The sequence below is a fragment of the Polypterus senegalus genome, chromosome 2 (genome assembly GCF_016835505.1).
Source record: "Polypterus senegalus isolate Bchr_013 chromosome 2, ASM1683550v1, whole genome shotgun sequence".
NCBI lineage: Eukaryota > Metazoa > Chordata > Cladistia > Polypteriformes > Polypteridae > Polypterus > Polypterus senegalus.
Genome location: NC_053155.1, coordinates 165,794,710 through 165,812,998, shown reverse-complemented (window position 1 = coordinate 165,812,998; position 18,289 = coordinate 165,794,710). Strand labels below are relative to the sequence as shown.

At 36.5% G+C, this 18,289-nt stretch overlaps 1 protein-coding gene across 1 annotated transcript in view; it reads right to left on the bottom strand.

Moving 5' to 3' along the window:
• Positions 1–1,226: 1,226 nt before the first annotated feature.
• Positions 1,227–18,289, bottom strand: part of synj1 (synaptojanin 1) — a 488,307-nt gene continuing 471,244 nt past the window's right edge. The window contains exon 30 of the mRNA XM_039746285.1: positions 1,227–3,253. Coding sequence (XP_039602219.1) covers positions 2,771–3,253 — 483 coding nt within the window. The 3' untranslated portion in view covers positions 1,227–2,770. The remainder of the gene's footprint in view (positions 3,254–18,289) is intronic.

The window sequence follows — 18,289 nt, the reverse complement described above, 5'->3', positions numbered from 1 at the left end:
AAATTTTGGTCAAACTGCTACCACACTTCTGCTTTACTGGCTGGAGGCCATGTGAGTCTTTACTTTTCTGATGTCACATTCAGTCATGGAGCTTGTGGTGCTCATAGGTTCTAGGCACTGTGGAGTGTTTCTGGGCTAGCTCCTCTTACATTTAACCAGGACTTGTTCCAATGTGCTGCACCGTCGGCTTCCAATCCAAGCAATTCATCATGGCTTGATGGATGTATCTGATGTAAGCCACACATGTTCTTGCACTTTTTGCCATGACCACAATTCATACTCATTATTATTGAATGTTAAATAATGTGTTCCCATACATGTTACACTCATCCCCATGTCTATTATTTACCCAAGATTTTGGTACTCATACATAATGTGCAGCTACATATAAATCCATTTATTTTTAATACTCCCAGCATTAAGGCAAGTAATTTGAAATGTTTTATTTACTTTAGTTATTTTAACAGTAGACTAAAACTTTGAAAGTTATCTTATGTGCTTGTATTTATCCTGCCGGCTGTTCCTTTATGTGAGGTTGTAAACTAATCTATCCTAGTCCCTGACTCCTTAATTCCCTAGTTTTAATTACTCACTCATATGATTCCCTAATACATTTGGTTTCCCTTCTTTTCAAATGAAACCCCATCATGGTGGGCAGACAAGTCCCATCTGTTCCAGAAGGTGCCTAAATGTCTCACTATGTAATAATGTTAGGATTATGTGCATTAAAAGTTGGAAATCATCTCTCTGATTTTCACTTCAGATTAACAGACAAAAATATAAGCAACCCAACTATTTCCTGAATCTACATCCTCCTTCAGTGGACTGAAGGCAGCCAAAGTCTAACAACCCTGAAAGCACAGGATTTGACATTTCACTCAGTGTACTAAATGAACCTATCAAAACATCTGCCACATTAGGGCGGAAAATGAAGCACTAACACAAAATCTCCATAGGCAGAGAAGAGGCAATAACCTCACTGACAATTAAATCCTGGTCTGTGGAAGTTTAAAATAACTGTATTCATCACTGCAATATCCTGTTTATTGTTGAAAAACATGAAATGTTCTCTGAATTGTTTTCATTAAAAAAAACCAATACGTTTACTACAAAATATTTCAAATTAAAATTATTTAAAGATAACATAAACGGTTCCCATAATTTTCAACAGTTTTCTAGTGCATTAAGACAATACATACTCATTTTTAAAAAATTACATCTTGCTTACTTTATATGCTTTTTTTACTTTTTATTTTTAGAGCAACACAACATCACATTTCACAAAAGATGTTTACTGTATATGTAACACAAGTAACTTCTTTCACAAATATTTATAGAATTACAATATATTATACAAGAGAAACTACAGAATGCTACTAAAGTTAATATTACCTGTTAGCACTTTTCATAGCATTAATGTGTTTCAGACATCACCAATTTTAAACAGTAGGATATTTAGTTTTAACATAAACTAAGTACTGTATACACAACAAAAACACATGAAAACTACAGTACATTTTCTACACAGACAGCAAGAAGCTATTTTATAGCTTTCAACCCCAGCCTTTGAAGCATATTTGTCTCTACTAAAACACTTCTTTCATACACTTTATCAAATCATTTACATGACTGAACAGTTTAATGCTTAGTTTGCTAACAGTTTTGACAAATGAGAGGATATCTTTCCATTTTTTATTTAAAAATACATATACATACATCTTTTACCAGTATATATAAGAGATAAAAGCAGCGCTCTAGTTACAAATGTTTATGAAAAATAACTGCTCTAATTGAACGGCACACTGCTTCAAACACATAAACAGAAATGACATACAGTAACTGTCGCACAAATGGTAGTGCAGGCTGTAAGGTGCATCGGCTGTACTGGTCATACACAGTAAGCTTTGTTGAGATTGCAGGCTCAATAAATAAAACCACTGATTATCACCCCCAAACAAACAGCTATTGCTAATGTACAATCAATATATACTCCTTACACTTATCTGAAACGGATTTTCAGAAGAAGTGTTTTGTCATAATATAGTCAGTCAGCTGCAGGATATTTATTATTTGAAGTGCTTGACAATAATTTTGTTAAATACATTGTACAGCAGGCTGTAATAGAAGCTTAAGTATTACAAAGTCACTCTTACTTCTAAAATAACATTTATATGAATATTACCTGCTCATTGAGGCTCATTATTCAGAGTATTTTGAATTAGCAATTTATATTTGTTCAGATTATCTTATGACCCAAGAATTAGTATCAACTGTATGTACATTTAACTGAGAGAAAAAAACAACAATTATACAATATGATAACAGATTAGTGGAATTCGGCACACAATACTTTATTATTACTTAACAAGACATGATTAAAATATCCTTTATATACACACATACCATTGTTATCAATATTTTATGAAGAATTATTCATAAATGTTGTCTGAAGAAGTAAATTAGTATAGTGGCTTGCAGAAATACATGGTTTGAGTAAGTGAGGAAACCCTAAATTTTACACAAAGGTTTGGGTACTCAAAAATTTGTTTTCCACTCTTCGGTTCTGTAAAATCTGCTTGTGTTGGAATACTGCCGCAAACATTAGCCCACTGAGCCGAAGTAGGTGGAGGAGGGCAACTTAAAGGGAATTGACAATCACTCCCAAGACCAAAATCGGTATCAAAGAAACATTGTTCAGACAGAATGACATTTGATTTGAAACTGTCTTATCAGCCTCATTTTGTCTACACCTGATCTTTTGGGTCATAGCTCATTCATTGTCAAAAGTAACCCACTGTTTGGTTTGTGCAGTTTTAGAGTTGAAGAGCTGTGTAAAAGGATCAATGGAAAACTTATCTTTATTTTGCTTTGGCAAACATGTTGCCGTATCTGCTGCCACACATAATGTTGTCAAAGCACTGCAGTATTTGGCTTTCTCATTTGTTGTTTTATCCATCTGTTCATCCATGCTGATTGGCTTCATATCTGGCACAGAAGTGACTAAATCTTGAGAGACCTTAACACTCTCCTGAATTTTATTGCGTGGTGGAATAGGTGGCAAAGATACAACGCCATGCGATAAGTGACTGATCTGGCAGAGGTTTGGTTCAGTTGGAGCAGATACAAACAGAGATTTACTTGAAGTAAACTGGGTTTGTAACCAGGTGTGAGGAAACAGATCTAGCTGAGGCTCTTCCGAAATGTCGGCCTTTGATTGTGCTTCTTTCTGAGTAGTAAACCCATTGGCTGACACCTAATAGGACAGATTAAGAGAAACATTAAAATTTAAAGAGTTATTTATTTGTGTTTAACGTTATGGTCCATGTTGCTGCTGGAGCAAGTGAATTTCCCACCAAGGACATTTACAGTTTGTTCATGCATACTATTTATCTGCATGCTCAAAACCTTTAAACATACAAACACATTTGCTCTAAAGTCAAATTTTACAAAGAATCAACAAGCAATAACTAAGAAAATATGGACTATTTAAGTTTCAGTCAATGTACTTTAAGAAATTATTTCAAACTTATCTGAAAAACTTTTCAATAATAGACACTGATGCCAAACCTGCCATGGAACCTAGGTTAACAGATAGCCTGATCAGCCTTAGGCTCGTATGGAATTACAATGTCAAATCACTTCCCACAAAGCAAACTGTGAAGGGTGTGGTGGAATGGAAGTTGGGTGATGAGCATGTATGGGACATACAAGGATATTAGACTAGGTAGAGGAACCTGACTCTTGGAACATGTAATGTAATTAATGTAATGTAATTGAACTGATAAGGATACACAGCCATGAAAACAAAAACACACAACAAAGCTTGATCTCTATACTAGTTAGAGATCCCAGTGGACAAAAATGGTTGCTTGAATGAAACTTTCAGTTGCAGAGAAGAAACATTTAGAGATACATGTGATCTGGAAGAAGAACATGCCCAGTACTTGAAACACTCTGGTACTCACCAGTGGACCAAATCAGCACTTCTATGCTTGGTTGTTTGAAGTACTTGAAGTTTTTCTTTTGTACTGACAGTTTTTAAAGTCACCGGGCACTCATCAGTATGCAGTACCAGCACTTTTAATTTTAACACTTTGGAGTATGGTGCCTTCTCCTGCTTGTTTCAGTTCTTTTCATAGATGTTCAATAGGATTTAAATCGTGCCACTTCAGAATAGTCCATGTATTGTTCTTAGCAATTATTGGGTGTTTTTAGCTATGTTTTTTGGGTCTTTATCTTGTTGGAGGATTCATGACTTGCAACGGAGACAGTTTTCAGACACTGTGCATCTTCCCTGCAAACTCAAAGCAACCCCAAAAGATAACCAGGCTTCCTACATATTTCACAGCAGGTATGGTATTCTTTTCTTTGAAAGCTTCATTGATTCGTCTATGGACATACAGCTGATGTGATTTGCCAAAAAGCTACAATTTTGTCTCCACTGTACAAAGAACATTCTCTCAGAAGCATTATGACTTGTCAGTATGCATTTCAGCAAATTCCAGTACGGCTTTTTTTATGTTTTCTTTCAACAGTGGAATCCTCCCGGGTCTTTTTCCACTCACTCAAAAAGCAATGGATGATGCGATCAGACACTGATGGACCTTGACCTTGGAGTTCAGCTTTTATCTCTTTGGAAGTTGTCTACCATTAACACTATCCTTTTTGCCCATTCTCGGGTTGATTTTCCCCTTAATAATATTTACCACTGTTGTAGATAGGCTTATAGCCTTTGCCTTTAACATGCTTGTCTATAAATGACTTTAGGATCTCATTAGAAAACTCTCTGTTCCATGTTCAGTGTGGGACAAATAATGATACCAAGCAGTGGAATGACCATTTAAATAGACTGAACAACTAATTTTGCGATTTGAGGCATTTATGATACTAATTAACAGAAACAGCTAGCTTGGGGGGAAAAAAAAATAAAAAAAATCACACGGATCCAATTATATATGATCTTTTTCTAGGGATACCAACAAATGTGTCCAGGCTACTTCAGAATACCTTTGTAGATAGATCGATCGATCTGTTAACAACTCAATTTTTCTTTTTGTAAAATCTTGATTGCTTTGTATGGATTGTAATAAAATTAATAAAAAAAAAAAAAAAAAGAATACCTTTGTAGATAGAATAGGCAGTACTTTATCTCATTTCACACTTGCTTTGCTTTACTTGATGATGTATCAAAGATATACAGTATAAATAAGACTACTGCTTTTCATTTAATCAATCTTCAGGAGATATGCAGGACTTTTTCAAGTAAGCTGTAATGGTAGCAACAAATTTGTCCACAAGTTTGTCCTGAAGAAACCAAAATAGCTGGAATTCAATTGCTGATATTTTCTTTACTACTTCAACCACTAAGCCTGCCTGATCAGGTCATTCTATCGAAGGATCGATTCTCATGTAAGAAGACATGCTGCTCTCTAATTTGGAGGCAAACCACATGAGGTGTTTGAGGCACCTCTCGTGAGGAAAAAACTAAAAAACTCAGAGGCAGACCAGTTACATCTCTTTTAGCAGGAAAGTCCCCCAGACATGCTGGAGGTGTTTTCGGAAGTCTGGTCTTAAAGCTGCAAACCTTAATAGTAAAAAACTAATTGAATATGAGAGGTGGAAAATTACATTATTCAGTAAGTATGCATTCTAAGCAGTATGTGGCTAAATTCCAAATACAAAATAAAATGGGCAGGTAAAGTATTAGCGTGAGGCCAAAATAATACCTGACTTTGTACATTATTAGTCATGGTGCGAATACTGTTTGATGACACATTAAAACACATACCCACACAAAACACCATATGCCCTTCCAGAGCATTTAGCAACAACATTTGAGGCAAAAATTTCCGTATAATGCAAAAAAATAAATAAATAAATACTTGAGCTAAAATTTAACTGAGTTAATGTATCAAGACACTTGACCGTCAAGATAAAATAGAGAATTGAAACTGGCTTTTAACTACATTTATTGTGATGTCTTCAAACTGAAAATGTCCCTTTCTTCCTGTGAAATATCTCATTTAAGACTAGTGAGTGTAAAACCAAAAAAAGACATAAAAAATGAATTAGAAAGAAACCTCTTAAGCAAAATAAACAAACAAAATAACTAAACAGAGTTCATCAATGGGTAATGAAATGGACAGGACACAGATGAAATGTCACCTTAGTGTGTAGACTTCTGGCTACAGTGGGAATAACACCTGAACAGACACTGCAGTAAATTTAGTAAATTAAAAAAATGCTCAGATGAAACGTCCTTAGAAAATACAGATGGTCCATAAGTATTGGGACAATGACAACATTTTCATAATTGTGCCTTTGTGTGCCACCACAATGGATTTGAAATGAAGCAATCAAGTTGTGATTGAAGTGTAGACTTGCAGTTTTAATTTAAGGTGTTTAACAAGAGCATTGTATGAGCCGTTTAGAAAGCACAGCTATTTTTATGCATGCCCCCCCTGCCCCCCATTTTTATGGGCAAACTGACATTTGATCATTTTCAGTACTTGGTTGAAAATCCTTTGCAGTTAATGACTGCCATCTCCAAGTGCTGGGTTTCCACTGTACTGATGCTTTGCCAGCTCTTTACTACAGCAGTCTTCAGTTGGACTTTCTGTTGTCGGTTTTTTCTTTAGTAAGTGAAATGCATGTCCAGTTGGGTTGAGGTCAGTTAACTGACTTGGCCTTTGAAGAATATTCCACAACTCTGTATTGAAAAGCACTTGGTTTGCTGTCCCGGTATGTTTTGGCTCATTGTCCATCATTACTGTGAAGTCAGTTTTGCAGCATTTGTCTGAATCTGAGCAGACCGTATAGCCCTGTACACTTCAGAAATCATCTTGTAACTCTTGTCAGTAGTCATATCATCAATAAACATCACTAACTCACTTTCACTGGCAGTCACACATACTCATGCCATAAAACTGCCTCCACCATGTTTCACAGATGATATGGTATGCTACAGACCATGAGCTAGTCATTCTCTTCTCCATACTCTTCTTTATCAATCATTCTGGTACATATTGATCTTAATTCCATTTGTCCAAACAACTGGGCTGTTTTTTCTTAAAGTATTTTCAGGCAAAGTGCAATCTGTCCTTCCTATGCTTGAGGATTATCAGTGGTTTGCACCTTGTGGTAAAAATCATCTCAATTTACTTTTGTGAAGTCTTCTCTTGATTGCAGATCTCAGGAATGATAGGTCTTCCTCCCAGAGAGTGTTTTGGGTTTGCCTAAATGTCATGAATTGGTTTTTCTTCCCAAAGGAAAGAGTTCTGCAATCATCCAGCATAGTTGTTGTCCATGGTTGTACAGGCCTTCTGGTATTGTTAAGCTCACCAGTGCATTCCTTCTCTTTAACAATGTACCAGATGGTTGATTTGACCACTCCTTGTTTTTTCTGCTATCTCTTTGATGGGTCTGTTTTGTATTCTCTGCCTAATAATGGCCTATTGTAACCTCCATTGACAACCTTGTAGTGGGGCTACATAGTAATAAAGTACTCGATGTGTGTGCTGAATGCGTGTTATTTCCATCGTCCCGTTTACTGTTCGTTATGTATGTCAGTGAATGTTGTCCCCATAAGTGCAGAGGGGACGAATGATGGAGAGAGACCGCAGCCCCAGGATGGAAATCTACCTGTTCACATTCAGTTACATCTGGCTCTTTACTATTTAAACGATCAGGAGGGAAAGAAGAAGAGAGAGGTGAGAGAAGGAAGGAGAAAGACAGATTTCCTTTAACAACATCGAACCATCATTTCCTGCTACTTTTCACATCGCAATTTGTAACCAGTTTGTTTCTCATTCTGCCAAAATCAACTCCAGGCCTTATACCTGCTTAATAGTTAATAAAATAATGAGGGACCTGCTCCCACCTTGCTATGGAATATCTTGTCAATCAACTGTCCATATTCTCTCGAGCCCCTGAAAATGAGGGGACCATACATAAAAATGGCTGCTATTCCTAGATGGCTCATAAAATATTTCTCTTAAACCTTTTGAATTAATGCTGAAAGCCTACACTTCAATCATTTACTTATTTCTTCATTTCAAATCCATTGTTGTGGCGTATAGAGCCAAAGTTATGAAAATTGTGTCACTGTCCAAATAATTATGGACATAATTGTAAGTATTTCAGGGACTATGTTAAAGTCTTCAGTCAGTGTATACCTTAGAATCTTGTTAAAAATAATCTAATGATGAAATATTGATAACATGATTAATATCTTTTAAATTCATTACTGACAGAACTGGTGTATATTGTTAAAAGTGACAATAAACATTTATTATTATATTATTATATAATTATATATATTATATATATATAATTAATAATTATAATTATATATATATTATATTATTTATTATTATAATGATAATTATAATAGCATCCAATTTTGAAGAAACAAAGTTTTCATAAAACCAATTACATTTTTGTTACAAACTGTACTTCCAAATCTAAGCATCTGACAGCTCGGTCACAAAATGTAACTGATACATTTCTTCACAAGAACAGGAGACAAATGTCTATAATCAGTAAAAAAAAAAAAAAATAAAAAATATACCTGTCACCCTGAGGGTTGATCCTGCTTGCAAGAGAAAGAAAAGACAGTCAAGGAAAGAAATACACAAGAGAGTCACCAATGCAACTGAAAACTCAGATGATGAAAACTGTTTGGATTTGAAATTGGGACTGAAAGGTGGGCGCACAAGAAAGCTGCATTAAAAGCAAACACACAAAAATGTAAATATATACAGTATTTCTGATCAGGCTTCTCTGATCTCGGAGCTTGAATCATTATGCCCTGTACTCTTAACTCGTAACTGGTGTCTTAACTCCATTGTTAGCAGATGTTAACTTTACAGAACTTATCTCAAAACATTTTTTTTCTTTAGAGACCAAAGCATCCTCAGAGGTTTCTTCAGAAATACTTTGGGAAAGATTGAGGGAGTTTTTAAGAGGACAGATCTCTCTCTCAAAAAATAAGAGATCAAGAAGGTGTCAAAGTTAATCATTGAGATATCTAGAATAGATCATGAATATGCCATGTCTCCAAATGAAGTACTTTACAGGAAAGGACAAGGTCTATAATCAGAATTCTTGCTTTGTAAGGTTTCACTGCTGAAGTACTACTGTTTCCATAAGGCACGTCAATAATTAAAAGGAAGTTGCTACTTTGAAAGCTCAGCGGAAAATTCCAAAGAATCAAGAGGGGTTCACAAACTTTTTCATATGACTGTAATTTGGGGAAAAAAGACACAATAAAACCATATAGATACTTATTAGGGAAATCAAACACATAACTGAGACAGACTCTGCTCCATGGGAGTGAAAGAAAACATCCTTCCATAACACTAGATAAGCGCTGGAACATGAATTATCTGTCAGCTACGGTAAGTCAAAGTAGTTCTAGGGATAAGTCAGTAAATGCTATACCTCAACAGAATCGAGACAATGACAGGCAGTATATACAGTACAGTGAACCCTCGTTTATCACGGTTAATCCGTTCCAGACTCTACCGTGATAAATGAATTTTCGTGAAGTAGGATTCTTTATTTATAAATCGAATATTTTTGCAGTTAGGGTATAGAATACCTGTTTACGACCTTCTAAATACGTTTTTTAACATTATTAGAGCCCTCTAGACATCAAAAAACACACTTTAGTCACCATTACACTCGTATTACCCAATATATTAGACAAAATAAGAGAAAATTAGACATATTAGACGTTACAAATATATTATTACTAGGCTCACCCGCCTTTTAAGGCGACCGACTTTTATCCTCAATTTGTGTGCGCTCCATGTGTACATCAGGCATGTAAGTGTTGGGAATGAGAACTTTAAAGTGCCCATTCATAACATCTCCCAAAAACCTACGTTTTTTTATCCCCTCGAGTGCCTGTCCAAAGTCGTACAATGTCAGCCCGAATCTATACCACTAAAGACGGAGTTTCATGCACTAAATAAGCTATACAGTAATCCCTCCTCAATCGTGGGGGTTGCGTTCCAGACCCCCCGCGATAGGTGAAAATCCGCGAAGTAGAAACCATATGTTTGTACGGTTATTTTTATATATTTTAAGCCCTTATAAGCTCTTCCACACTGTTAACATTTTTAGAGCCCTCTAGACATGAAATAACACCCTTTAGTCAGAAGTTTAAACTGTGCTCCATGACAAGACTGAGATAGCAGTTCTTTCTCACAATTAAAAGAATGCAAACATAGCTTCTCTTCAAAGGAGCGCAGTCAGGGGCAGAGAATGTCAGAGAGAGCGCTCGCTAAGAAAAGCAAACAATCAAAAAATCAATACGTGCTTTTAAGTATGCAGAAGCACCGCGATAAAGCGGCATTTTGTAGAGGAGCATCCGTATCTTCTAGGCAAACAGTCTCTGTGCAAACAGCCCCTCTGCTCACACCCCCTCCGTTAGGCAGAGAGAGTGAGAGAGATAGAGAGAAGCAAACAATCAAGCACCGCGCTGGAAGCATATCTTATATCATTGAGGAGTTTTAGTTAAGATGTAATACATGCTTTGATTGGGTAGCTTCTAAGCCATCCGCCAATAGCGTCCCTTGTATGAAATCAACTGGGCAAACAAACTGAGGAAGCATGTACCATAAATTAAAAGACCCACTGTCCACAGAAAGCCGTGAACCAGCGAAAAATCTGTGATATAGTATATTTAGATGTGCCTACATTTAAAATCCACGATAGAGTGAAGCCGTGAAAGTCGAAGCGCAATATAGCGAGGCATTAATGTAGATGAGAATAAGCAAGCACCATCTCCCCTGATATTTACTACGCGGTGAGGCATTTGTACTCCATCAACATTAATTATTTCCAGAGACATAATTTTGTCTATTTTTCCAGCGCATCGTGCACAAAAGCAAGGGGATGATGGGAGCAGCAGAACTATGCTCTCATCGCGTCGCTTCGTACCACAAGCCGCAAGTAGTAAGTCTGTGATAAGTGAAATACCGCTATGCTTTGCACTCACGTGACGGAAGGACAATCCCGAGCGCTTTTATATAGTAGATTATTGTACTGTACATTTAATTACACACACACACACACACAGTTCTTACACATAACCACTAACCTATGAAGGCACAACCTTAGTAGGAGAATCTTCAGGTGATGCAGTATATTCAGCAGGTGCATCGTTGTCTTCTTCCGCTGAAGGAGTACTAAGAGTAGGCAGTGGGTATTTGGGTGCGCGGCTGAAGAACATCTTGATAGGCAGTTGCTGGCGCTGTCTTTTCATATGCGTGAGGAGGCTTTTGTAGGGTATTGCCATCTTTGATCATATCCGCGAGTTTCACCTTCTCCTGGATAGCAAGCATCTTCCTCCGGCACTTAGTTTTATTGTCAGAAGGCTTTGAAAAAGCAGTACGTTTAGGAGCCATCGTGGGGCTTAGATAAAAGTTCTCAGAAAGCGCATGCGTAGTGATATAAGCGTGTATGAGAAAAAATCGCGATAGAGTGAAGCCGCGAAAGTCGAAGCATGATATAGCGAGGGATCACTGTACATTAAAACTGAAATAGGATATAATTGCATAAGATCAGCAAATGTATTTATTTCAGTGTACAAGCCAAGAAGATTAATCAACAGATGAGTTATACAACATGCTGAAACATAAAATAAACATTTTATTTATTTTGTTTTATATATTCTAAAAATCAGGGAGTACTTTAAAGTTAACATCCAAAACTATTTCTACTCTGTAGCATCTTTCATACAAGCATTATTTCAAATGCTAGATGCAGAGTTTGACACTTTAGGAAACATCATTATCATATTACTAAAAACACTAAACAGTTTCTAGCAGACAGTTAAATGGATAATTGATTTAAATATGCATTATAAATGACATTAGATAATGATGAGTCTGCCCCATTCACACTAATGTGTTCTCAGTTAACATTTTTTTGCCTTTTGTCCATACTATCTCATTATTTTCACCCCCTGAAAACAAAGATTTTTTAAAATGATCTCCAGAACCATATACTTCTGAAAACACAGAGTCGGTGTTTTGGTTTGGATTAGTGAAACTCGTTTTTCATGAAAATGATACACTAATTGCTGTCTGATTGGTTTGTGCTTATTTTGTATGGAGGAATATTTCAGACAAAATAAAATAAATAAATAAATAAATGCATAAATAAATAAAAGTACTGTGAAATGTGAGCATAAATAAATAAATGTGTCACGAAATATGTTTTTTGTTGCCATTTTGTCCGTAACATTCCTGCAAACTGTCATGAAATATGACTTGAAATAAAACTGTCACTTTCACTCGTCAAAGTTGAGAGGGTGGGCTCTAACACACCCTCTAGTTACTGATTGGTGAATCGATAGCACATGAATTCATTAGAAAAATGCTTACTACTGCAGATGAAATGGATTCTGCCGAAGATATTACGTATTTTAGAGAGAGAATTGAAGATTTATCGGAAGAAATTACAGAAGAATTTTCAAACAACTTTGCCACTGATCAGAGCTGTAGAGTTGTTTGAAAAAGTAGCTGCGAATATGCACCTGACTTTATACTCGTAAAACAAGGGTCAAATACTCAGTTTAAAATATTAGTTGGCGCGCTTTGGGCATTCCATTTCAAAGTACCTAAACTAATACAGCCGTTGTAGCTATACCGTATATCAAACTGGCTCATTCGCCTTGTGATCGTCTTCTCCGATACACCATATAGATCTGCAATCTGTCGTACTTTTAAACCGCATAACAGAAGGTGTTCTATTGACTCAGCTGGAATGTCAAATGATGGACTCCAGAGCAGGGAACTGAGTCACCTGAACTTGAGTGTAGTCGAGTCCGTTCCACTTGTTCTTCAATAATTTCAAAAATAGTTTCATCTATATCAGAGTTTAAAAGGGCCGCCAACATTGTCATTTCTTCCGATAAATCTTCAATTCTCTCTCTGAAATACGTAATATCTTTGGCAGAATCCATTTCATCGGCAGTAGTAAGCATTTTTCTAATTAATTCTTGTGCTATCGATTCACCAATCAGTAACTAGAGGGCGTGTTAGAGCCCACCCTCTCAACTTTGACGAGTGAAAGTGACAGTTTTATTTCATGTCGTATTTCATGATGGTTTGCAGGAATGTTACGGACAAAATGAAATAAATAAATAAATAAGCAACAAAAAGCATATTTTGTGACACATTTATTTATTTATGCTCTCATTTCATGGCATATTTATTTATTTAGGCTCTCATTTCATGACACATTTATTTATTTATGCTCACATTTCACAGTACTTTTATTTGTTTACGCATTTATTTATTTAATTTTGTCAGAAATATTCCTCCATAATTTTGTGGCCCACTTCTGACTGGATCCTGCTCATTGCAATGGCTCATTCCCGGATTGGTCACCTTTAACAGCAGAAAAGCATTTGCCCACATAGCGGACATAAGAGTTTCTTTCCATGGAGCTTGTCGTGCTGCTTATCCGTATGCTTCTAAATTGTGGTTTGTATGTTTGAATGCTGCATACATGCATAAAAAGCAAATTTCTTACTGGTCACTGCAGTTTTGTGATAAATACCCTTGGCTAATGGTGTTATGTTTTTAGTGAAAATCAGATTATAAATAACTCAACTGACAGCCTCTATTCAAAATTTAATACCTCTGTAAGGAGGAGTGCATTGCACAGAAAAATGCAGCTGAGCTCACAAAATTACAGGACAGAGTGAGGTGAAAGCACATAGAGTAAAGTGAAGAAATAGAGGCACACATGCATTTATTTATTATTTTCCTCCATTCAGTTAGTTTTACAAATGTGGCTTAGTACAAGATCCACACACTCCACATTGATGTGGAATGATTGTAAATAACTTTTTTAACGGCTGCTTTAACATAGAAGACTGTCACCATTTCAAATGACTGTTACTTTCAACTGTATTAATGTGGCAAGGGGGAAATTCATTGCAGTTTTTAATTCCCTATGCTTTAAGACTGTAGCTAGCTTTATTTTTACAGAGATGTTTTCTTTGATTGCAATGTGTTATAAGGGAAACAGGAAGAAAGAAAAGTGAAGGACAGGAGCCTGGTGAATGAAGAACAATATAAGACAGCATATCAGCAAGTCTGCAACATGTGGGAATTTTAATGCTAAGTAGAATTAATTTATTTCAGTTAATGATTCTGAAAAAATAAATTACTGTCAGTCCCTGGGGTACAAACAAGTTCCATTTCTCAGTCTGCCTTTAAGCTGAATTTGTAGGAAAGTCGGAAAAGGAACATACAGTTCTTATTGTGCATCAGTCAACTGTTTGTCTTAGTCGTTACTATTCAACACAGTGTTAAGGGCAATAAGATTGACAAAGACATAGAACAGCTCAATGAACTGCTAAAGCCGCACAATGTTTTCATGAGTGTCACAAGGTACTGTGGTGCGTACATTGGTGAGGTATGCTGCAGTGTGTGTGATGTAAATTTCATCATCATTCTTGGTAAACAGACCCTCGTGTTAGCGGTTGTGTGCCTCCAGAATTTTGTAACCATGTGACCCTGTGCCTGGTTGACTGTGCATGTACTAGACTAGAAACAGCCACTCATTGGAGGACCAGTTGTGTGAAGTGCTGCTACCCACACCAGAACAATCCAACATTAAAAGCACAGAGATAACCATATATGCACAAACTCATAGTAACAGATCATCCCAGAACTTGTGCAAAGATTAAAGTTTGTGCAAGCAGAAATGGAATATGACCAACTGAGAAGGCAATTTGTAATTACAGTCAAAGGACATAGGAAAGCAATAGGGTAATAATTTTCAAGAAATTGCCAAAACAAGCAGCAGCAATAAATCTTTTGTTATTATTTCACCAGTGTTTCTCAGCTTTTGCGGTTCTTCATCTCAGTTCTGTTTTTTTTTTTTTTTAATGTTCATTGACATCCCACTGGATAAACAAGCTCACTTAGAAAATGGGAGGCATATCGTGCTGAGCTGCTGATTGTTTAGAAATGCCTTTTGTGACCCACTATGTCCCTCTCGTGAACAATGGCCGACAGCAACTCTGGTTGTAACCCAGTGTTCGAGAAATACTGACTTAGGCTACCAAGTGTGACACTCTTGCGTACTCACGATCCACTGGCAGCGTGACTCAATGGTTGAGAAACACTGCCTTAAAATGAGCCTGCAAGTGCACCCTGAGACTTGAAGATTGATTTGTGCTACTCTGTACAATGACAGTTACAGTATGTACCAGAACCACAGAGCCTCAGCTGCTATGACATGTACACTTTGTAACCAACACAGCCAGTCCCAAATGAAGCCTTAAGTCGGTGCATGACGATATCTGCAAGATTGATCCGTAAAGGCAAAGAAAAAACTTAAGGCTATTCTGTAATCATGCAGTGAACTGTTCTTTATACAGCCTCCTGTTAATCCAAAATGCTGCTGCAAGACTTATTACAAGAACAAGAAAAAACGAACACATAACTCCAGTTCTTAAATCCTTACAAAGGCTCCCGGTTAAGTTTAGGGCAGATTTCAAAATCATCCTTTTAACATATAAAGCATTAAATGGCCAAGATCCGGTTTACTTGTGTGAACTTATCATGACTTACAAACCAGAGCGCACATTAAGATCTCAAGATGCTGGTCTGCTTATGATTCAAAGGATTAATAAAATAACAGTGGGAGGTCGAGCTTTTAGTTACAGGGTCCCTAAACTGTGGAATGGTCTGCCTGCTACTATAAGAGATGCCCCTTCGGTCTCAGATTTTAAATCCCAGCTGAAGATTCACTACTTCAGTTTAGCATATCCTGACTAGAGCTGCTGATTAACCATACATACTGCATCTCTGTTGTTAGTCATTAGCACTAAAACATAAGTAACATGATATTTATAATTTGATACTAACCCTCACCTATTCTGTTTCATTTCTTGGTACTCAAATGTGGCACTTGGTGCAACGGCCCACCTGCCAAGTTGTTTTGCCTGCCTAAGGTAAAGTCAACCCTGATAGAGGATCACAGGAATCGTGGGAAACAGCGGTCCTTTCATCGGATTGGCTGGCCCAGCACTGTTTCAGCCATGGAAAGGCCAAATGGGGGAGGCAGCTTGATGGAATGAGGTCTCCAGGACTCTAAACAAATCCAAATCATATTATCTGATATCATCTACTGTTAAATTCTGCTACGTACTTCTAAAATTTTTATTTGTATACTATATTGAGGATTTGTTCTGTATATTGTATTGTATTGAACCCCTTCTTTTTGACACCCACTGCACGCCCAACCTACCTGCAAAGGGGTCTCTCTTTGAACTGCCTTTCCCTAGGTTTCTTCCATTTTTTCCCTACTGGGGTTTTTTTGGGAGTTTTTCCTTTTCTTCTTAGAGAGTCAAGGCTGGGGGGCTGTCAAGAGGGACAGCCTGTTAAAGCCCATTGCGGCAATCCTTGTGTGATTTTGGGCTATATTAAAATAAATTGTATTATATTGAACTTAGTGCATGTAATTCAGTCTGACTGTATTTGGAATACACCTTACAGTTTTGTGCGCACACCTCCAAAATGATGTAATTTGGCTTATGCAAATTCATATTAATTGACTCCCAGATGCCATGCTGGTGAAAGGGGTGCAAAAATGTTGAAAGAACAGATAGTAGCTTGTGTCCTTCAAGCTGCTAGCAAGGCACCTCAGACCACAACAAAGTTAGCACAACTTATCAAATATCCGGTATAGTATTTGGTTAAGTGTCAAAAGAACATTCTACTTCAACTCTTCCCTGTATGTTTTGTTATGTGGTTCAACTTTTACAAATTTGTTACTAATATGTGGTTCCACATGTGCTCAAAATTTGCTATCAACACAGAAGGCATTTTAATATCTGCTGATATTACTGCTGATTGATCCTGTATTCAATAAATATATATTTCAGCCATCTTTAATCTATACAGTATTTAATTTATGGAAGTCACATTAGGTCCGGAACTTTACAGATATTAATATTAACAATATGAACAGCTATGCCTCAAATACAAACTTCAAATCACATAATATTACTACAATGCTCAAGTTTTTTTTTAAATATTTATAGTTAAAAGTATATTATCTACTAATGAAAAGGATATAGGCAGTACTTCCAGACTCAATTTATTCTAAAGACTGAACCTTAAGGCAATTTGTAATCTACAAGTTGATAATTTGTTATAATTACTTCATATGCTCTAATAGCATTTTTTGGAGTAAAACCAGAAGGGCACACATTCTACACGACACAGTTTGTTAATTGCCTTATCTCTCTATTATAATAAAAAAGACGTGGGTCAAGACGTGATCTTCTTGGAAGACACTTTGACGTCCCACAAGAGACATTTTAACATCCCGCAAGACAAAGCAGTGAGACAAAAGGACAGCTGCTGTACAGGCTTTTAAATGATCGACATGCAGAGTGACAAGCAGAACATGCAGCTTGGCAGCAGCAAGCCAGCAGCTGATCTGTCCGCATCTCCTTAGCGTGCGTTCAGTAACCTTTACAATGCAATCGGAAGGGGGGTGAGCGACCAATGCAAGCAGGGGGCTTTGTCCACTAGTCTTACTAAAAAAGAAAACCCTAAACCACTTTCCATAACTCTATGGAAAAGTATATTTTATTTTACTTTAAAAAAAATATAATACATATAATTTTCTTGACAGGAAAAACAGTCTAAAGGTTTTTCAAAATTGAGTAAGAATGTATTACTGCTGTTTAGAAATAAACAAGCAGTGTCTCTGTTAACCATTTTAATGTCTTTATCTACAGTATTTAAATACTGTATGTACCATGATACTATACAATGATCATATTGGGTTTTGTATTTACATGGCTCTCCAAACTGGGCAAGGACAAAGACAAGACTGATTTTATATGAAACAAAATAAACAAGCAGTGTTTTTGTTAACCATTTTAATGTCTTTATCTACAGTGTATAAATTAGAGATATGATCATATTGGGCTTTGTATTTACATGGCTCTCCAAACTGGGCAAGGACAAAGACAAGACTGATTTTATATGAAACAAAATTGTATCGGTCAGAAATATTGATTGTTTAAGGGCAGAATCTGATTTGATTTGTGTTCTCATTTATTGTAAAAATACTGCAAACTTGAGCAAACAATAGAGATGCTTACAAACTACAAAGTAAAGCCTAAACCAATCTTATGTACTTTTTCACTTGCTGATGAACTTTCTGTGACCAATTCCATATCCTGAAACACCACATGATTTATCCTTCTTTGTTTCTGTACATTACATAAGGAGGACTTTTA